At 39.9% G+C, this 23,462-nt stretch overlaps 1 protein-coding gene and 1 pseudogene across 33 annotated transcripts in view; both read right to left on the bottom strand.

Annotated features, from left to right (window-relative positions):
• The window catches only part of CREM (cAMP responsive element modulator), an 86,863-nt gene that overhangs the window by 45,453 nt on the left and 17,948 nt on the right, over positions 1–23,462 (bottom strand). For 20 of the 33 annotated variants that reach the window (XM_015146811.2, XM_077946220.1, XM_028826187.2 and 17 more), the window contains exon 2: positions 19,052–19,175. The exons of the other annotated variants lie outside the window; for them this stretch is intronic. In XM_015146811.2, the coding sequence (XP_015002297.1) occupies positions 19,052–19,171 (120 nt within the window). In that variant the 5' untranslated portion in view covers positions 19,172–19,175. The remainder of the gene's footprint in view (positions 1–19,051; positions 19,176–23,462) is intronic. 33 annotated transcript variants of the gene reach the window in all.
• On the bottom strand, positions 8,594–9,160 carry LOC107000096 (V-type proton ATPase subunit G 1 pseudogene; annotated as a pseudogene).

Raw genomic sequence — 23,462 nt, 5'->3', positions numbered from 1 at the left:
TTCTATATCTGCAAGATAAAAAAAGTTCTGGAGATCTGTTTCATGAAAATGTTACTTAACATCATGAACTGTGCACTTAAAAATGTTAACATGGGCCAGGCGTGGTGGCTCATGCCTGTAATCCCAGCTCTTTGGGAGGCCAAAGCGGGTGGATCGTGAGGTCAGGAGATCAAGACCATCCTGGCTAACACGGTGAAACCCCATCTCTACTGAAAATACAAAAAATTACCTGGGAGCGGTGCCATGTGCCTGTAGTCCCAGCTACTCAGGAGGCTGAGGCAGGAGAATCGCTTGAACCCAGGAGGCGGAGCTTGCAGTGAGCCAAGATCACGCCACTGCACTCCAGCCTAGGTGACAGAGCGAGACTCCGTCTCAAAAAAAAAATTTTTTTAATGCTAACATGGCAAATTTTATGTTAGATATTTTTCCCACAATAAAAAATTTTAATAACTATAGCCCCAAATTTGATGGATATGATAATTAACTGGCTTTTCGCCAAGAAAACACTCATTAAATTGATTTTACTAAATTGCAATGAGACTGATATTCATCATCTTAAATGATATAATTCTAAAACTCTGGACTCTCTCGTACTCCTGACCCGAGAATTATAGTGCAACAAATACAATGGCTGTTGGTGCCAGGAATTATATGGAAACAATTCCTAATGCATCGAAATGAGTAAAATTTAAATTTTCTATGACTTCACACATCCAGGGTCAGAAGCTGAACTGGGATCTAAATTTGAAACTGTCTTCTCTGCCACTGAATAATGGAGTAACAGAGTAACAGTATATATGTATCCATAGTACACATAGTGCAAACACACACACACACACACAGAAGTATAAATTGTTATAAAGTATATATAGAGATATATATATATATATATATATATGGAGACAAGAAAGCATATATTCATTATCACTCTTAATGAACTATGGATTTTTCTAGGTAATGTTCTCTGAGATTGTCTGGTTAAACACTGAGTACCTATGCATTTCAGGTGATAAATGGTGGAGTGGTCAACGGACTCTAAACACAGACTGCCTGGGTTCAAATCTTGGCTCTGCCTTTCCTAGCTGTATGATCTGAAACAAGTGACTTAGACTCTCTGTGCCTTGTTTTCCTCAGGTGCAAATGGTTATGAAAACACTACCTTTCTACAGGGTTGTGAAGATTTAGTCAATGCGTGTAAGGCACTTAGAACCGTGTCTGGCGGCCTGGCCCGGTAGCTCATACCTGTAATCTCAGCACTTTGTGAGGCCAAGACAGGTGGATCACCTGAGTTCAGGAGTTTGAGACCAGCCTGGCCAACATGGTGAAACCCCGCCTCTACAAAAATACAAAATTAGCTGGGCGTTGTGGCACATGCCTGTAATCCCAGCTACTCAGGAGGCTGAGGCAGGAGAATCACATGAACCCGGGAGGCAGAGATAGTAGTGAGCCAGAATAACACCATTGCACTCCAGCCTGGTCAACAAGAGTGAAACTTCGTCTCGAAAAAAAAAAAAAGAACAGTGCCTAGCACATACCGAATATTCAATAAAAGTTCACTTTTGTTATTCTTATTCTTATTATTGCTACATTTTACTCAAATAATTTGGTCAACAAAGTACAGCTTAGATAACATACATGTATATTAAACCCTTTGATTTTAAAGGATTAAATGTATAAAAATCATCCCCAAAATGGAGGCAAGGAAAGAAGATTTACATAAAAGATGTCAAAATCAGAATCATTTTGACAAAGCATATGATACAGTTGGATGCTTGTCCCCTCCCAATCTCATGTTGAAATATAATCCTCAATGTTGGAGGTGGAGCCTAGTGGGAGGTGTTTGGGTCATGGTGAGTTCTCGCTCTAGTAGTTCTGAGAGCTGGTTGTTGAAGAGTGTGGCACCTCCCCTCTCTCTTGCTCCCTCTCTCTCCATGTGATACCCTGGCTCCCCCTTCTCCAGCTGCCATGATTTGAAGCTTCTGGAGGTTTCCCTAGAAGCAGATACTGGTGCCATGCTTCTTGTGCAGCCTGCAAAACCGTGAGCCAAAACAAACTTCTTTTCTTTATATGTTATCCAGCCTCAGGTATTTCTTTTCCTTTTATTTTATTTATTTATTTTGAGATGGAGCCGCGCTTTGTGGCCCAGGCTGGAAAACAGTGGTGCAATCTGGCTCACTGCACTTCCGCCTTCAGGGCTCAAGTGATTCTTCTGCTCAGCCTCTGGAGTAGCCGGGATTACAGGCACCTGCCACTACACCCAGCTAATTTTTGTATTTTTTTTGTAGAGAGGGGGTTTCACCATGTTGGCCAGGCTGGTCTCGAACTCCTGAGCTCAAAAAATCCACCCAACTCAGGCTCCCAAAGTGCTGGAATTACAGGCATGGGCCACTGCCCCAGCCCGGTACTCCTTTATAGCAATGCAAAGCAGACTAATTTAACACAGCCAGACCAAATTGCATCTTTAAGTTGTTTTCAGTTCCAGTCCAACGGTCAGAGTACATAAATAGTAAAGTCTAAGAGTTTAGCTCCTTACAAAAATTATAACGCAGTTTGGTCTTACCATGAAATCTGAAATAGTTACAAATTATATTGTAGATTTTTATGCCCAAAATGGCCTGCAATGTTCTAAAATATCTAGGAGAAATCTAAAGTACCTAAATTAAGAAGCATAAAACATAACCATTTTAAGCAAGCTCCTGACATCCCGGACCTTTGCTTATAAAACAACTATAAAAAATTAGCTTTTCTCCTCTATACCCTCTGGAGGCCTACTAAGCATAGTAGATTACAATGTTACAAGAAAACATAGTTACTTACAAAGGATTCCGAATACAATATATTTTAAAACCAGCATAAGCCACTTCATCTTAAAACCTAATTACTACCATTTTAATTTTAAGATCAAGGCAGGTCACTATGAGGATAAAAGCAAGCATTTATTGCACATTGACCAGATGCCAAACTCTGCTTGTGCTTCACACAAATCATCTCATTTAATCTAGTATTTTCCATGTTTTAGGTAAAGAAAGCAAAGATCAAATGATTAGTCTTAATACTTAAAACTGCATAAATACTAAAGTATCAACTTTAGTATTAAAATATAGTATGAAAAATACCTTCAACACTAGTTTTAAGTAAACAAGCTAAATTTAATTCAAACCGAGTATACATGTATAAATTAGGGCTCTTTTTGTTTATTTTGTTTTGAGATAGGTTCTTGCTGTGTCATCCAGGCTAGAGTGCAGTGGCATAATTTCGGCTCATTGTAGCCTCAACTTCCCAGGCTCAAGCAATCCTCCCACCTCAGCCTCCTGAGTAATTTGAACTACAAGTGCATGCCACCACACTCAACTAACTGTTGGTTTTGTTTTTGTTTTTGTGTTTTGAGACAGAGTTTCACTGTTGTCACCTAGGCTGGAGTGCAATGGTGCGATCTCGGCTCACTGCAACCTCCACCTCCTGGGTTCAAGCGATTCTCCTGCCTCAGCCTCCCGAGTAGGTGGGATTACAGGTGCCCACCACCAAGCCTGGCTAATTTTTTGTATTTTTAGTAGAGATAGGGTTTTACCATGTTGTTGGCCAGGCTGGTCTCGAACTCCTGACCTCAGGTGATCTGCCTGCCTCAGCCTCCCAAAGTGCTGGGATTACACATATGGGCCACTGCTCCTGGCCTAAGTTTTTGATTTTTCGTAGAGACATGTTCTCCCTATGTTGTCTAGGCTGGTCTTGAACTCCTGTGCTCAAGCAATCCTGTCATCTCAGCCTCCCAAAGTGTTGGCATTACAGGCATGAGCCATCATACCTGGCCTCTTTTTATGTATGAAGCAGTAAACAAGCCCTTGGAGATGAGAAAATGAGAAAGCTCTAGGAACAAAAGACAGTGGAGACCAACTTACAAAGGCAATACCTACCATGGTATATTACCATATCCAATAGTAAATATGCACACATTTATTATTTTTGTTCTCTATTTTGTTTTTATTTTTGTTTTTTGTTGTTTTGAGACAGGGTCTTGCTCTGTCACCCAGGCTGGAGTGTGGTGGCATGATCATGAATCACTGCAGCTTCGATCAACCTCCAGGGCTCAAGAGATCCTTCCACCTTAGCCTCCTTAGTAGACAGTACTACAGGCAAGTGCCACCATGCCTGGCTTTTTTTTTTTTTTTTTTTTTTTTTGTAGAGATGGAGTCTTACTTTGTTGCCCAGGCTGGTCTTGAACTCCTGGGCTCAAGCAATCCTCCTGACTTGGCCTCCCAAAATGCTGGGATTACAGGCATGAGCCACTGCTCCTCGCCCATTAATTATTATTTTGTATTTGATTTTACTTTCTGGTGGCCATGGTTAACTGTTGCCCTAAGAAAGTGTTTAATCTCACAACTGGGCAAATTGAGCTCAGGTGGTTAGAAAAACTTAAAATAATTCCTGCTTTTTCAACCAAATTTGCTACAACTGGCCTCTACTATGGCCTCTGAGAAGCCCAGGCTTCAGTACTGCCTGAAGCAGCCTGTGTAAGATTTTAGATTCTGGACTCTTTCTTTGTAAAGGATGACAGCAGCTTCCTAGAGAGGGTGTCTCACACTGATAGGCAGAGAGACAAGCAGGAGAGAAAGACTGGGCAAGGAAAGCATGTGGAAGTTAGAAATACACCTTTCAGATGTTCTTTACATTTTGAATTGACAGAAAAAAATGCATGTATCACGTACAACATGATGTTTTGGAGTATATATAAGTTGTGGAAAAGTTAAATCTAGCTAATTAACAATAGCATTACCTCATGTAGTTGTTTTTGTGGTTAGAACATTATTAACATTCAACTACCTCTGCATTTTTCAACAATACATTGTCCTTAACTATAGTCACCATGCTGTATGATAGCTCTCTTGAACACATTCCTCCCAACTGTAATTATATACTCTTGGACCAACATTTCCCCACCCTTCCCTCTAACTAAGCACCCCCACCTCTGCTAACCACCATTCTACTCTCTACTTCTATGAGAACGTTTTAGACTCCACACGAGTAAGATCATGCAGTATGTGTCTTTCTGGGCCTGGCTTATTCACTTAACAGAATGTCTTCCAGATGCCTCCATCTTATTGCAAATGACACAACTTTATTCTTTTTTATGGTTGGATAGTATTCCATTGTGTATACATACCATACTTTCCTTTTTTTTTTTTTTTTTTTTTGAGACAGAGTCTTGCTCTGTGCCCCAGGCGGGAGTGCAGTGGCGCGATCTCGGCTCACTGCAAGCTCCGCCCCCCCGGGTTCACGCCATGCTCCTGCCTCAGCCTCCCGAGTAGCTGGGACTACAGGCGCCGGCCACCTCGCCCGGCTAATTTTCTTGTATTTTTAGTAGAGACGGGGTTTCACCGTGTTAGCCAGGATGGTCTCGATCTCCTGACCTCGTGATCCGCCCGTCTCGGCCTCCCAAAGTGCTAGGATTACAGGCTTGAGCCACCGCGCCCGGCTACATACCATACTTTCTTTATCCACTCATCCACTGATGAGTATTGAGGCTGATTCCGTATCTTGGCCATTGTGAATAGTGCTGCAATAAACACGGAAGTGCAGATATCTCTTCCACACAGTGCTTTCATTTCCTTTGGATAGATACTCAGTAGTGAAATTGCTGGATCATCTGGTACTTCTATTTTTAATATCTGGAGGCACCTTCATATTGTTTTCCACAATGGCTATACTAATTTACATTCCCACCATCAGTGTATAAGTGTTCCCTTTTCTCCATATTCTTGCCAACACCTGTTATCTTTTGTCATTTTGATAATAACCAACCTAACAGGAGGAAGGTGATATCTCATTGTAGTTTTGATTTGCAATTCCCTGATGATTAATAATGTTGAGGTTTTTTTGGGGTTTTTTTTTTTGGTGAGACAGAGTCTCAGTTGCCTAGGCTGGAGTACAGTGGTGTGATCTTGACTCACTGCAACTTCCGCCTCTGGGTTCAAGCGATTCTCCTGCCTGAGCCTCCCGAGTAGCTGGTATTACAGGCACCCACCACCACCCCTGCTGATTTTTGTATTTTTGGTAGAGAAATTTTGTACTAAAAACATAAAAATTAGCCAGGCCTGGTGATGCGCGAGTGTAATCCCATACTCGGGAAGCTGAGGCATGTGAATAGCTTGAACCCGGGAGGTGGAGGTTGCAGTGAGCCGAGATCCCATCACCACACACCAGCATGGGCAACAGAGCAAGACCCTGTCTCATACTTATATAAAAGCATAGCAATGCAATTATGTACAGTACATATGCTTGAATAATAAATGACTGTCACTGGTTTATGTATTTATTGTATTTTTTATTATTATTTTACTTCAAATTATTTTAAAAAGTTAACTGTAAAACAGCCTCAGGCAGGTTTCTCAGGAAGTATCCAGAAGAAGGCACTGTTACAAGAGATGACAGCTCCATGAGTGTTCTTTCCCTGAGGACCCACCAATGGGACAGGATGTGAAGGTGGAAGACAGCAATATGGATGATCCTGACACTATACAGGCCTGGGCCAATATGTGTGTTTGTGTCTCAGTTTTTAACAAAAAAGTTTAAAAGTAAAAAATAAAAAATTTCAAACACAGAAAAGGTTTATAGAACAAGCATAAAAAACATTTTTATGCAGCTGTATGTTTGTGTTTTAAGCTAAGTGTTATTACAAAAGTCAAAAAATAAAGAATTTACAGTAAGCTACAGTTCATTTATTGAAGAAATGATGTTTTACGAATTTAGTATAACCTAAGTGTACAATGTTTATCAAGTCTACAATAGCAAAAAAATAAAGTAAGTTAGCCATGCATGGTGGCATGTGCCTGTAGTCCCAGTTACTTGAGAGGCTGAGGCAGGAGGATCACTGGAGCCCAGGAGTTTGAGGTGGCAGTGAACTATGATTGTGCCACTGTACTCCAGCCTGGGCAAAAGAGCAAAACTCTATTAAAAAAAAAGATAGTCTACAGTAGTGTACAATAATGTCCGAGGCCTTCACATTCCCTCACCGCCCACTCGCTGGCACACCCAGGACAACATCCAGTCCTGCAAGCTCCACTATGGTTTTGTGCCCTATACAGATGTGCCATTTTTATCTTTGATACCGTATTTTTACTGAATGTTTCCTATGTTTAGATACACAAATACTTATTATTGTGCTCCAATTGCCTATAGTATTCAGTATAATCACATCCTGTACAGGTTTGCAGCCCAGGAATAATAGGCTGTACCATACAGCTTAGGTATGTAGTGGGCTATACTATACCATCTAGGTTTGTTTAAGTACACTCTAGATGTTTGCACAAAGATGAAATAACTATACCATTGGTTCTGTTGGATCAGAAGGGGAAAAAAAAAAGATGAAATCGCCTAACAACACATTTTTCAAAATGTATACCTGTTGTTAAGTGATGAATTACTGTACTTGGCCATTTTTATGTCTTCTTTTGAGGAAAGTCTATTCGGGTCTTTTGCAGATTTTTAGAAAGTCAGGTTGTTTTCTTACTATTGAGTTGTTTGAGTCCTTCTTGTGTTTTGGATATTAACCCCTTATCAGATGTATAGTTTGCAAATATTTTCTCCCATTCTGTAGGTTCCCTCTTCACTCTGTAGAATGTTTCCTTTGCTATGGGGAAGCTTTATAGTTTGACGTAATACTGTGAGTCCATTTTTGCTTATGTTGCCTGTGCTTTTAAGGTCATATCGAAAAACTCATTGGCCAGACTAATGTCAAGAAGTTTCTTGTTTCCTTGTAGTAGTTTCATAGTTTGGGGTCTTATATTTAATCCATTTTCAAGAGTTGATTTTTGTTTATGGTGACAGACAAAGGCCTAATTTCATTCTTTTGCATGTGAATATCCAGTTTTCCCAACATCATTTATTAAGGAAATGGCCCTTTCCCCATTGTGTGGTCCTGCCATCTTTGTTGAATATAAGTTGGCTGTAAGTAAACGCATGGTTTTATTTCTGGACTTTATATTCTGTTCCATTGATCAATGTATCTGTTTTCATGCTGGTACCATGCAGTTTTAATTACTATAGCTCTATAGTATATTTTGAAGTCAGGTGGTGTTATGCCTTCAGCTTTGTTCTCTCTCTCTTTTTTTTTTTTCCGCAAGACAAAGAGTCTTGACTTTCAAATGATTATCAGTACACCAAGTAATAACGTGTAACAAGTTCTTAAGTTCTATAATCTAGTAAACATGATTAACAGAAACTAAAAGCAGCCCAAACAATTATACCAATATTGTTGTTCTAACCATTAGCAGGAATAGATTAAGGCTGAATGTTGCTTCACACAGGTTACAAATAAGTATTTACTACTTTTTCATAGATAAAGCCCTGGCAAATTCAGTAATGCATTAGGGGGGAAAATTATTTAATCCCTTTCTTTCTTCAAAAAAATTGGTTTTGTTTAATTAGATCTAAGAAAGAAAATGTCAACACTGACATATATGTTGCTTGAACCAAAAGGTATACGAAAATAGACAACATATACCAATTAATTTTCTAGGAAACACAAAATCTTTAGATAAGTTCTCAGTCTGGGGGGAAAAAAACTGCATTTGTTACTCTCCAAAAAGGGGAAGGACCTATTACATAATATACAGAAATAATTTAATGCCTTTCCATAAGAATATAACTAGAGCTATGTTGAAACTTCATATTCCATGACAGCATCTAAAATGCCAATTCATAGAACAGGTGCTTTTTTCTTCTACCCATTTACACAGCAGTTTTCACAGGTTTCTGGCCGGATGTTGCAAAGGCCAAGAGGTTGTTCAAGACTTCCTCCTTGTTCTGCCAGAAGTAGATCTGGAGGATGATCATCTTTTCTCCTGGGTCTCCTTTTCCACTTCAGTATTTCAGCTTCATTCGCCTTGAACTCTTTTTCCCTCTGCAGCTGGCACTGTTCAATTTCACCCTAAGCTACTTCTTTGGCCTGCTTCAGTCCCCCGTCCATCCGCCTGTGGGCCTTGGAAACCTCAGCAGCCCGCTTCTGGGTCTGTAGTAGCTGCAGGATACCCTGCAACGGACTGGCCATGGCAGGGGTTCCAGCTTCGTTCTTTTGGTTCAAGATTGCTTTTGTTATTTGGGGTCTTTTGTGGTTCTGTATAAATTTGGGGACTGTTTTTCCCTATCTTTGTGAAGAATGTCATTGATATTTGATAGGGATTGCACTGAATCTGTAGACTGCTTTGGGTAGTGTGGACTTTTTAACAATACTAATTATTCCAATCCATGAACATTTATTTGTGTCTCCTTCAATTTCTCTCATCAATGTTTTTTATAGTTTTCAATGTAGACATATTTCACCTCCTTGCTTAAATTTACTTCTAAGTATTTTTTTCATAGCTATTGTAAATAGAGTTTTCTTGATATTTTTTTCCAGGTAGTTCACTATTAGTAGATAAAAACAATACTGATTTTTATAAGTTGATTTCATATCCTGCAACTTCAGTGAATTCATTTATTAGATCTAACAGGTTTTTCTGGTGGCATCTTTAAGGTTTTCTAATTTTCGTTCCTTTTTTTTAAAGGTCGTGTCAGATGTAAGATCATGTCATTTGTGAACAGGGACAAGTTGACTTCTTCCTTTCCAATTCAGTTGCCTTTTCTTTCTTTCTTTTGTCTAATTGCTCTGGCTAGGACTTTCAGTACAACGCTGAATAGAAATGGCAAAAATGGGCATCCGTGTCTTTTTCTCTTTTTTTTTCTTTTTGAGACAGAGTCTGGCTCTGCCACCCAGGCTGGAGTGTAGGGGCGTGATCTTGGTTCATTGCAACCTGTGCCTCCCAGGCTCAAGCCATCCTCCCACCTCAGCCTCCCAAGTAGCTGGGACTTACAGGTGTGCGCCACCATGACCAGCTAATTATTTGTATGTTTTCTGGTAGAGAAAGGGTTTCACCGTGTTGCCCAGGCTGGTCTTTTAACTCCCGGATTCCAGCGATCCACCTGCCTCAACCTCCCAAAGTGCTGGGATTACAGGTGTGAGCCACAACACCTGGCCTGGTATCCTTGTCTTATTCCAGATCTTAGAGAAAAAGCTTTCAACCTTTCTCCATTCAGCATGTTAGTTGTGGGTGTGTCATATATTGCCTTTGTTGCATTGAGGTACATTCCTTCTTTATGTAATTTGTTGAGAGTTTTTATAATGAAATATTGAATTTTTCAAACGCTTTTTATGCATATGTTGCGATGATGATATGGTCTTTTTCCTTCATTCTGTTGATGTGATGTATCAGGTTTACTAATTTGCATATGTTGAACCATCCTTGCATCCCTGGGAATGAATGGTACTTGATCACTGTTAATGATCTTTTTAATATGTTGTTGAATTTGGTTTGTTAGTATTTTGTACCTATGTTCATCAGGGATACTGACTGTAGTTTTTGTTGTTGTTGCATCTTTATATGCATGGTTTTAAAGGAAAATAGTTATTATCTGCCAAAACAGAGGTCTACTTCTGAATGAAATCTGTTTAAAGACAAGTGTTTTTCCTGAACTATGTCTGTTTTCTTCATTTAATATTGTCTCTACCTAATACATTCAATACCATAACCAGGCTTTTCTCCCCTCTACCTTTTAAGAAAACCACTATAGTTTTATCTCTGATAGGACTACAAAATCCACATTTGTGAAGAGCACTATGAAGATGTCGTCACAACTATTCAATGAAGCAGAAATTTCCCAAAGCCTCTGTTTTCCAAATATAATTCTTAATAGTCTGGGATTTACAAGGGTTATAAATAACAAACGATAAAATAAGGCAAAGAAAACAATCTCTGGCTAAACATAGTGGCTCACGCCTGTAATGCCAACATTTTGGGAAGCTGAAGAGGGAGGATCACTTGAGGCCAGGAGTTCGAGACCAGCCTGAGCAAGACAGCGAGACCCCATCTCTACAAAAAATTTAAAAGTTAGCCAAGCGTAGTGGTATACACCTGTAGTTCTAGTTACTCCAGGAGACTGAGGCAGGAATATCACTGGAGCCCAAGAGACTGAGGCTGCAGTGAGTCACAATCATGCCACTGTGCTCCAGCCTGGGTGACAGAGTGAGACTCTGTTTCTTAAAAAAAAGAAAAGAGGTGGCCAGGCACGGTGGCTCACGCCTGTAATTCCAGCACTTTGGGAGGCTGAGGCAGGCGGATCATGAGGTCAAGAAATTGAGACCATCCTGGCTAAATCGGTGAAACGTCTCTACTAAAAATACAAAAAATTAGCCGGGCGTGGTGGGAGGAGCCTGGAGTCCCAGCTACTCAGGAGGTTGAAGTAGGAGAATGGCATGAACCCGGGAGGCAGAGGTTGCAGTGAGCCGAGATCGCACCACTGCACTCCAGCCTGGGCAACAGAGCAAGACTCCATCTTCAAAGAAAAAAAGGAAAGGAAAGGGAAAAGGAAAGGAAAAAGGAAAGGGGAAAGGAAAAAGGAAAAATTATCCAGGCGTGGTGGCATGCACCTGTAGTCTCAGCTCTCAGGAGTCTGAGTCAGCAAGAGAATCACTTGAACCTGGGAGGTGGAGGTTACAGTTGGCTGACGTTGCGCCACTGCACTCCAGCCTGGGTGACAGAGTGAGACTCTGTCTCAACAACAACAACAAAAAAAAAAAGAAAGAAAGAAAAGAATCCCTAAGTCTTACTCAAAAAAGAAACTATAATGTTTCTCTTTCCAAATTTCAACGTCTAGCCTATTTTTTTTTGTTATTCATTGTCTTTTATTGTGGTAAAAGACGCATAACATATTCACCGTTTAAGTGTCGTTTGTAGTGTTCAGTATATTCACATTATTGTTAAACAGATCTCCAGAACTTTTTCATCTTGCAAATCTGAAACTCTATACCCATTAAACAATGACTCCCCATTTTTCCATCCTCGCAGCTTACTCTTTTACTAAAGAAAATCATACAGAAAAAGGCAAAAGGAATAACTGTATTTATACTGAGTTATTTTTTCGTTACTGCTAGTGACAAACTACACATTAGTAAAATTAAGAAGAGGAACGTGAACATTTTCTGTGAGTATCCAAACTTCATAGAAAATCATTACAAATTACAGAAAAATCTTTAACAGTCTCCCAAACACTAAAATAAATTTGTTTGCATTTTTATTGTAAGTATAAAACCAAACTCTTTTTCTGAAATTTGACTCTGACTGATTTATACTTCCTGAAATTACCTCTGAAACACCAAAATTTATTTAACGCAAAGTACTGTCACCTTCAATACACTGGGATGAAAACAAAAAAGCGTATTCTAAAGCCAAAAACTAACCTTTAAAGAAATATACTATTATATACAAAATTATCAAAATGTGAGCACAGATACATAACAAATTCTTGTTGAAGTTGAAAAAAGTTGGTTACTAACAGTTCACGAGTTACTTTTTATTATGGCCTCTGAACCTTGAATTACCCTCAATAATGAGTTACAGTTCAAAGTAGTGGGTTTTTCTGAATTGATTAAGGAACATTCTATAATACAGATTTAGCATTAATTGAAAAAAAATTTACTCTCTTCCTTTTTCTGCCAACCTTTGTTCATTTTTATAGATAATTCTAACAGAATACAAATGTTCTATGTAACAGATAAAATATGAACAATGAAAAACAGCCAGGGGAAAGAATACATAAAAATAAGGAGCAATAGTGAAAAAATCAACAGTAAAACAGAAATTTTTATTTCAAAATCTTTTTTTTTTTTTCCTTTTTTTTTTTTTTTTTTGAGACGGAGTCTTGCTCTCACCCAGGCTGGAGTGCAGCGGCGCAATCTCGGCTCACTGCAAGCTCCGCCTCCTGGGTTCACACCATTCTCCTGCCTCAGCCTCCCGAGCAGCTGGGACCACAGGCGCCCGCCATCACGCCCGGCTAATTTTTTTTTTGTATTTTTAGTAGAGACGGGGTTTCACCGTGTTAGCCAGGTCTTATCTCCTGACCTCGTGATCCGCCCACGTCGGCCTCCCAAAGTGCTGGGATTACAGGCGTGAGCCACCGCGCCCGGCTCTATTTCAAAATCTTAGCAGGAACACTTTTCTCCTTCAGTAAGAGTCCCTCACCTAAGAAAATTAATATACTGAAACTAAAATACAAGATTCAATAAAACACTGACCGTAACTAGATCTACTTAGCTAAAATTATATGAAATCAACCTAACATAATGCAGACCATCTTTAATACAGAAATATGAGGTTGCTGACCTATTAACAAGAGAAAATGTTGCTTGAGGTTTTCTATTTGTGTGCTCATTTTTTGTTTGTTTTGTGATTGCCATCTACATCCTTCCTAGGCCTATCTGGAACCAAGAAGATGGATTTTTGGCATAGCTGGCCAAAACAGAGAAATGCCATTCCAATTTTCCACTAGATTAAAAAAGAAAATTTACAACTCACACATGACAATATTTCCAAGTATCCCTTGTTAAATCGTTCCTACTTCAATCCCCCACGGCATGCTAGGGCTGCTTTATTCCGAGGGACTCCTTACACAGTGTGCGTTTAGAATGGAAAAGATAAGAAAGGATAAGATATGAAGCCATCAGAAATTCAGAAGTTAGTCACTTTTGGCAAACATCATAGGGTTAACAGAGTTCAGCTTGATTAGGAGAGTATAATCTCTGAACAACATTCCCTAGTGGCTTTCTCTGCCTCCCTAGCATCTCCTTGTTTCCAAAAATACAGAGGTCCTTGGAGAGGTTAAGTGTTATATGAGAACTAATTCTCTGGAGGCAGTATGCCGACCTTGACAATCTCCAGAGTTTCCTTCCCCCCCGTGACTCCTGTGATGCTGCTCCTTTCATCTTTCCCTTCTATCTTTGCTGAAACCTTGAGAAGTGGTCATTTATAAAGAAGAGTTATTTAGCTTTCAGAGTCGAGGCCTCCAGGCTTCATCAGCAGCTATGGGGAATTATACTTCAGAAAGTCACTTTTAAGGTACATCCTTCCCACTGGCTCCATCTGAATGACCTCACCCACCTAGGTCTTCATGGCAGTGTTATCAATTCCCAAGAGTCTAGGAACAAGAAAAGTTCAAGGTGTCCACTCTGCTGCCTTCAGAGTAGATCATACATTTGTGAAATGAATATGGATTGCATATTAATTATACTTAACTAGGTATAATGACATTTTGTTATATAAGAAAATGTCCATAATGTTTTAAGACTTGTATACCCAGAAGTAAGTAGGAGTAAAATGACATGATGTCTGAGATCTGCTGAGCAGCTTAAAATACTTCAGCGACAAGAAGAAAAAAAGAAGATAGATGAGGCAAGTGCTACAAAATCTTTTTTTTTTTTTTTTTTTGAGACAAGGTCTCGCTATGTTGTCAGGCTGGAGTGCAGTGGTTATTTGTAGGCATGATCACAGTGCACTACAGCCTTGAGCTCCTGGGCTCAAGCAATCCACTGGTCTCAGTCTCCCAAGTAGCTGGGACTACAAGGGCATGCCACCACACCTGGCAAAAATTTTTTTATATTAATTTATTTTTTATTATAGAGACAGGATCTCAAGCTGGTCTTGAACTCCTGGGCTCAGGCAATCCTCTTGCCTCAGCCTCCCAAAGTGCTGGGATTACAGGCATGAGCCACCATGCCTGGCCTAGCAAAATCTTAACAATTAGTAACTTTATATGTACGTGGAATCATTCTTCTACTCTTCTGTATGTTTGAAGTCTTTCACAACAAAAGAAGTTTTAACTTCCCATTACCCATTTAAAAACCATATTATTTCCAGAGGATGTGTCACTATTTTAAAACTACTTGTATTATACATACAATATTTTTGCTTTTTACCATTTTGATTTCTGGAAAAGATTTCCGCCTGGCCAGGTTATTTAAAATGGACTCTCCAGGCCCGGCGCGGTGGCTCAAGCCTGTAATCCCAGCACTTTGGGAGGCCGAGATGGGCGGATCACGAGTTCAGGAGATCGAGACCATCCTGGCTAACACGGTGAAACCCCGTCTCTACTAAAAAATACAAAAAACTAGCCGGGCGAGGTGGCGGGTGCCTGTAGTCCCAGCTACTCGGGAGGCTGAGGCAGGAGAATGGCGGGAACCCGGGAGGCGGAGCTTGCAGTGAGCTGAGATCCGGCCACTGTACTCCAGCCCGGGCGACAGAGCAAGACTCCGTCTCAAAAAATAAAAAAATAAAATAAAATAAAAAAAAATGGACTCTCCACTTTATTATCAAAGGTTTTACCAGAATCCAGTGGGTCTAGTCCTATATATCAACACAAGTACTTAATAAATACCAGCTTCCATTAAAAATAAATCAGCATAAAAATAATTTAGACAAGAAGAAAACCAAGACAACATTTAACCTCCAGTTATCAGGATTTGTTAATGGCAACTCGTGCTTCCAACTTTTTGACATTACCACCACTGTGATTTTGTTTTCAAACAGAAGAGAAAGGCTCCATTTATTACTACAAAGTTATAAAATAGAAAAGCAAAATTCCAGTCTCCCTTGGTGTACCTGCACCTCACCTCAATCCATCAGCAGAACAGAGGCCTGACAGCCAAGACCAAGCTCAATAGTTGCTAGGTCTCTGATGATTTTCAGAGTATATTCTTGATTAGCAGAAGCTCTGGAAAGGCCAGAGCAGTCAAAACAACTAGTATCAAATGACATTAGATGCAGAGAATCAAACCCACTGAATGTTCTGCTCACACCTTTTGTTCCCACACTGTTTACTGATAATCTGATAATATAAACAAGGAAGGTGAGTGTCAGAAATTCCTCTTTATATACAACCAAATTTAAATCTAAAACATATGGAAATTTACAATCCTTAAGTTTGAAGAAAAATGAGTCAAGCAGCAAGTAAATATAAAGCCATCAGAAATTCAGAAGAGTCAGTCACTTTTGGCATACATCATAGGGTTAATAGAGTTCAGCTTGATTTCCTACTCCTTATAAGATATATGACATCGTATGATAGTAATAATACTCATAAACAAATAGCTGCTGGTGTCACAAGAACTTAAATGAGTAATTATGTTCAGAAAATTCTGACTGCTAAGAATTGTCTTCTAATTCTTCAAAAAATCACGATCCATGCATGGTATGGAGGATAATTCTCAAATAAAATAATCCATGAGTCAGCATACAGATTAGCTTCTTAATCTCTTTATATTTCTAACATGTGAAAGACAAAAACCATAGTTTACTGTTAGATCAAATACTTCAAACAGGCCGGGTGCAGTGGCTCACGCCTGTAATCCCAGCACTTTAGGAGGTCAAAGCAGGTGGATCACTTGAGGTCAGGAGTTCAAAACCAGCCTGGCCAACATGGCATAACCCTGTCTCTACTAAAAACACAAAAATCAGTCAGACATGGTGGCACATGCCTGTAATCCCAGCTACTCAGGAGGCTGAGGCATAATAATCGCTGGAACCTGGGAGGTGGAGGTTGCAGTGAGCAGAGGTTACAGTGAGCTGAGACTGCACCACTGCATTCCAACCTGGGCGACAGAATGAGACTCCGTCTCAAAAATAAAACAAAACAAAAACAACAACAAAAAATACTTCTAACAACAGAAAATAGAAAAACAGCAAAACTCCATGAATTTACTATCCAGATTTAATAACTATCAATATTTATTAGCATACATTATTTGAGATTTTTAAAGAAGCATTACAAACATAAACACAGGTTTTTTCTAGTTCCTTGATTCTGCCTTCTCACAAGTTTCTATAATCTTCCATTTTATTCAAAACATTCCCAAATTTCCCACATCCCAGTTCTCACCCTTTTGTCTCACAAACCCATCTTTCTCTTACTTCAAGACAAGTTTCTTAAAAGACTCTATACTTCCAATTTCCACTTCCCCTCCTCTTATTCTCTAAGCTAGTTTCTGTCCACTGGACTCCTATTCAATTCCAAGCCCTCAAAAACCCAAGGCTACTTTTCAGACTCCACATTACTCAACCTGTTGGCAACTTTTCTTTTTTTTTTTTTTTGAGACAGAGTCTCACTCTGTCACCCAGGCTGAAGTGGAGTGGCTCCATCTTGGCTCACTGCAACCTCGGCCTCCTGGGTTCAAGAGACTCTCGTGCCTCAGCCTCCCGAGTAACTGGGACTACAGGCATGTGCCACCATACCCACCTAGTTTTGTATTTTTAGTAGAGACAGGGTTTCTTCATGTTGGCCAGGCTGGTCTCGGACTCCTGGCCTCAAGCGATCCACCTGCCTCGGCCTCCCAAAGTACTGCGATTACAGATATGAGCCACTGCACCCAGCCACCTGTTGGCAATTTCTGAGTGAGGCTCACAGATATGGCTGTCACCCAGCCTGAAGGTCCTCAGAATTGCAAATTACCATATTTAGATAATGGGAATCTATTGCTGAGACTTCAGCCCCAGAATTCTGGGGTAAAAGGCATCTGTAGAACTTAGTGAGCCAGGACCCACCCAGAAGGAAGTAGAGTCAGAAGGAATAAAATGTATTTTCATCTGGAAAATCCCAAAATCATGAAAAAAAGTATATGCTTTCTATTTGATTCACACAGACAATAAAGACTAAAGGAGCTACACCAAAATGTTATCTCTGGATGTTAAGATCATGGATAGTTTTCATATTCTTCATTTTAGTAATATTTATTTTCTACAATGAACATGCATTTTTTTTTTTAAACAAGGGTGGGTGCATGTGTGAGGGGGTGTGTGTGTGTTTGTGTGTTTAAGCAAAAGGCCTGGCCTACATGCCTGTCTTTCAGTGTAACAAAAGGTGTTGCTAGGGAGATACAGCTCTACAGAACATCGCAGAAAACCTCCAGGGAACGAGTGGGTGTTGGCAGCTTTAAAGAGGAAAGAAAAGTAGGCTGGGTGCATGGGAAAGGAGAGCTCTCACACCAGTCTGGCCTAATATAAACCAAGAAGTGCCTGGTGTTCCCCCCACGCCTTCCAGTCAGCCACCAGGTCCTTTTTATTCTCCCTTTAACATACCACAAAGGTCTCACCACTGCTGTGTACCTCACGCTACCTTGATTCCACCAGGCATCCTGATGGTGTCTTCACTTCCGACTCACTGACTTCCAATTCCACCTCCACATGGCTACTAGTGTCTAAACTGAAAATATGGTGGGCACCTGAAAATATTTCAGGACTATTTAGAGTACAGTGTACTCTAAACCCTGAAATGTATACAATCCTCTGCTTACCTTCACCAGCTGGACTGCCCAACCCAGACACCTGGCTCCAGTTAAACTCAATACCCATAGTTCCCTGAACATCCCATGCCCTGGCTTTGTGCCTCTGTGCACACTCTTCACTCTGCCTAGAATATGCTTCCTCACCTTATCAACCTGGCAGACTCCTACTCATCCTTTGTGTCTAGCTCAAAGGAGATCTGTAAAACACTCCTAGTCAGCTGGCTGCTCCCTCTTCTGTAGGCCTTATTCATTTTCTACATAGTATTTTACAGCACTTCTTACCCTACTGGAGTTATTGCTAAAATATGTCTACCCTACCAAACCATGAGATATTTAAGGCCCGAAACTACATATCCACATGCATCTGGAATAATTAGACACAGCAGACATTCAATAAATATTTGATGAACAAATGTGTTTGTTTTTGCTATATATTTTTATAGATATCTCAGAAATAAATTTTCGGATCTGGAAACAGGTACTGACTGATACTGGTGCTCTCTGAATGAAACCAATTCAAAGTTAGAGACCTAACTGAAAAGAAAGTAATGATCGAGACAAATACATACTGGGCAAATGGTAAGATTTCTGTCATCTTAACAGCTAAGGACATCAGAACTGTATCGATTTCGAATTAGCAACCCTCTCAAATCATACTTTGAGGATTACATATTCCGGAAGGGTTTTTGTTTTTCTGTCCATAGTGGTAGTGGCAGTGGAGATGGGGCACTGCTGAATGTCTGTTAAAATGCAAGGCTAATCACAATATGTATCTTTTCTTCACAATCAAATCAGCAAGAATGGCTGATAACCAAAATGGAAAATTTAAGATCAATGGCAATAAAACAGAATCTGCACCTAATTCTCATTTCCATGTATTTTGACTTTCAACGATGCCTGCCTATTGCCTACCTGAGCTAAAGCAGGGATTGAATTTTGGCCAGTCTGAGTCTGCATATGAGCAGACTTGCTCTCTGTCAAAGAAGCTGTTATACTTCCATCATGCTGGGATTCAACTGTTTCCATGGTCATTTGTCTGAAAAGACAATAAAAAGGAAGACAAATTAAGGCCCTATCTTAAGTATTTGGAAATACAGGTTGAACATCCCTCATCCAAAAATCCAAAATCTGAAATGCTCCAAAATCTGAAACTTTCTGAGCATTTACATGATGCCACAAATGGAAAATTCCACATGTGACCTCATGCTATGGCTCAAAACTTTGTATCTTGTACAAAAATCATTAAAAATATTGTATAAAATTACCTTCGGACTATAAGGTGTATATGAAACATAAATGAATCTCGTGTCTAGACCTGGCTCTCATCCCCAAGGTAACTCACATGTATATGCAAATATCCTAAATCCAAAAAAATCCAAATTCTGAAACAATTCTGGTCCCAAGCATTTCAGATAAGGGATACTCAACCTGTACTGTTTTTACCTAGCTTTCTAATAACCATTTCTGACATCCAATTGTACTATCGGTTTTTTTGGTTTTTTTTTTTCAAGAAACAGGTTCAATAGTAGAGTCCTAACTCTCTCAGCTTTTCCTTTCTGCTCACTGAATATGAACATTACCAAGGGAGCACTGCAAAATGTCTTGTGAGAACTACCTTATTTTAAAACTTAAAAAACTTATAATAAAATCTTCCTGATCATTACTTTAACCCTGCTGTTTAGCATGAATGACTGGAAAATTATGTTTCCTATTTTACATGAAAAGTATAAATATTCTATGATTCTCAAGGCCTAATAAACCTGTTTTATATTATGAGGTAGTGTGAAGGAATTTCCCCATTGTCTAAATTAAATGTATAATAATATTAAAATGTGTCTTGCTTTGTTATCACTAAGTCATTTCTGATAAACAAACCCCAATTATTGAAAAAAGAGGACCTAATTTTTCCAGGAAAAAACTTCTGATGTGATTTGAAGTTTGTATATGAATTCAGTTTAAGTTAATGATTTCTATATGGACTCTTTTTAGAAGGCAAACTATATTATAATAAATTTTATCCTGTTAAAGATAAAATATAAACAAAATAAAATTTAAATTTAAAAACTTACAGAAACTAGTCCCTCTTGTTATACATCTTTTCAGCTGTCAATAATACAGTATGTTTTTTTCACCTTAGTCTAACTATATGTCCAAAAAGTATATGGTCCACTTAGATCTCTGAATTAAAATATCCAAGTTGTTTTTCCAGATTTAATTAGTTACCAGATCCTACAGATCCTTCATCTACTGTCTTTGACTTCATACCGCCTTTTGCATTCCAGTAGCCATTAGCCAAATTCAATCCTTCCATGCTCAAACCTGTCTGCTATCGTCTATACTACAATTATTTTAACACTTACTACTGACCAGGACAATTTAGAGCAATTATACCAAAATACAAACATAGAGCCTACCATAGAAAAATGTCTTTCCCTATATATTGCCTAATCCTTTATCTCTTTTCTTAAAACTTCCCAGAGTGGCCTCTCCAATTCTAGGTAATTATAGGTCATCATCACACATAAAGGGATAACTCCTACTGTTCTACTTTTGGTTACGTGAGCAGTTTCCAAAGAAAATACCTCAGGCCGGGCGCGGTGGCTCAAGCCTGTAATCCCAGCACTTTGGGAGGCCGAGGCGGGTGGATCACGAGGTCAGGAGATCGAGACTATCCTGGCTAACATGGTGAAACCCCGTCTCTACTAAAAATACAAAATCTAGCCGGGCGTGGTGGCGGGCGCCTGTAGTCTCAGCTACTTGGGAGGCTGAGGCGGGAGAATGGCATGAACCCGGGAGGCGGAGCTTGCAGTGAGCCGAGATCACGCCACTGCACTCCAGCCTGGGAGACACAGCGAGACTCCATCTCAAAAAAAAAAAAAAAGAAAATACCTCAAGACATTAGTTCTGCAGGTTCTAAAAAGGCATTATCTGGGGAAAAAGGGTAGGGAAAGTGCTTTGTCAAAACGTTTTAAAGATTAAAAGGGTTTCTCTCCCACAGAACATCTCAAAAGCTTCAATCTGCTAGTGTGTCTTGAGAAGGGTGAAAGGCACAGGTCCAACAGACACCATTTTCTAAAAGTATCTGACCACCAAACAAACCCTTTTCCCACAAAGTATGCCTTAGCAGGAGTATTTTGGAAACCACATGGGAAATGTTGTCTTGTGCTATTTTGTATACCTTTGAAAGATAAAACCTTTCTTAAGGTTCTGCAACAACTTGGGTCTCAACTCAAAAATTACATGCCGAAAGGCCTTCCCCAGTAAACTCTATTTCATTCTAGAAACATTCATTTAGCATCATCTACATGGCAGGCTCTGAAAATACATAAGCAGGTAAGTCATGGCCCTTGCCCTGGCGGAATCCATTAACTATGTTGTTGGTTTCTCAAATTATGGTCCTTGGACAACTCGCATCAGAATTAACGAAAAGTATTTGCCCTAAAAAATGCAGAAGCTTAGGCTCAACCCCAAACCTAGTTAATCAAACTTTCTTGAGAATTTAACTTCTTATATTCAAACAATTCCAATATGTACTAAAATTTGAGAAACACAGCTTATTGGCAGGTCAGTAATTAAAGTAAATCACAAGTAAAGTAATTTCTTTCTTTCTTTCTTTTTGAGGCAGAGTTTCGCTCTGTCAACCCAGGCTGGAGTGCAGAGGCATGATCTCAGCTCACTGCAACCTCTGCCTCCCAGGTTCCAGCAGTTCTCTGGCCTCAGCCTCCCAAGTAACTGGAATTACTGGCGTGCACCCCCGTGCCCAGCTAATTTTTGTATTTTGGCTTCGCCATGTCGGCCAGGCTGGTCTTCCAACTCCTGACCTCAGGTGATCTGCCCGCCTTGGCCTCCCAAAGTGCTGGGATTACCAGGCATGAGCCACCGCAACTAGCTGTAATTTCTTGAATCATGTGATGTATGTGATCCATTAAATGCTCTGGAAAACATAAGAGAATGACTAAGTCCGCCAGAGGATGTGGTCATATGAGTTGTACATTGAAGGTTGAGTAGGATTTCACCAGCTAGAAACGACAGGTCAACTATGAGAGGGAGGAAGTACAGAGGATATTTGGGAAACAGAATAGCTGACTGGAGTAGAAAATCTGGGGGAGTGAAAGGGGGATAATTAGATTTAATGGGAAAGAGACAGAGTAGGACTGGTACAAATAGGGCTGGAAGGGTTGCATGGAATTAAATTAGGAATAATCTCTTTTTTTTTTTTTTTTTGAGACGGAGTCTTGCTCTGTCACCCAGGCTGCAGTGCAGTGGCACGATCTGCACTCACTGCAACCTCCGCCTCCTGGGTTCAAGCAATTCTCCTGCCTCAGCCTCTCAAGTATCTGGGATTACAGGCACGCACCACCACACCCCGCTAATTTTTTGTATTTTTAGTAGATACAGGGTTTCACCACGTTGGCCAGGCTGGTCTCCAACTCCTGGCCTCAAGTGATCAGCCCGCTTCAGCCTCCCGAAGTGCTAGGATTACAGGCGTGAGCCATCATGCCCAGCCTGAGTTACAACTCAATAACTGATATTTATAATAACTATCCTGAGTCATCAAAAAAAGGCTAATTATGTTCAGTATACTTTAAGGACAGAGGGGTACACACTGTGGAATCCAAGAAGTCTCCCATTTAAAAACAAAAAAAGTTTTAATGATTAAGAAAATAAACTATTTGGAACTCAATTTTTGAGATATGATAAAAGACTATAAGCTATCAAACAGATTTCAAAATGTTTTATATATGAAAATGTCTTGATACATATCATCTCAAGAAATCATTTTAATTGGTCCATTTTTCTCTGGGGGCATTTCCCAGAGAGTTCAGTCCTTTGCCCTTTTCCTTTTGTCAATATTACAGAATTTTCCAATATGAATACTATGGCTTCTTCAATCCTATATGCAGATGGCTCCCAAATCTGTATTTACACACACTTCCCTCCTACCGAGCATCTCAACCTGGGGTCTTCATGGACACCTGGTCCCTTCTCTTTTATCTCTTCTTTTAGTCAAGAGTATCATCGTCCATTCAGACTCCAAAGCTAGAATCGTGTATCTATATTATCAGTCAGAACCAGATCAACCACAAAAAGCAACCCCACAAAGCTAAACATCAGTCAGAATGCCATGAGGCCTTGAGCCTTAGGGAGAAAGGCAGAGATGGAAGGTCAGCAGCCACCCCAACTCCTCCTCCTTACCAGAATTTAGCACTGGGCACTGTCCGCTGTAACCTCCCATCGCCTCACTGGACAAAGTAATTGAGCTGCTGTTCTACACAGTTGCTGCCACCCACTCTGAAGACAAAAATCACAGACAATGGGCCTC

The sequence above is a fragment of the Macaca mulatta genome, chromosome 9 (assembly GCF_049350105.2).
Source record: "Macaca mulatta isolate MMU2019108-1 chromosome 9, T2T-MMU8v2.0, whole genome shotgun sequence".
NCBI lineage: Eukaryota > Metazoa > Chordata > Mammalia > Primates > Cercopithecidae > Macaca > Macaca mulatta.
This window is presented reverse-complemented; position numbering and strand designations above follow the sequence as displayed.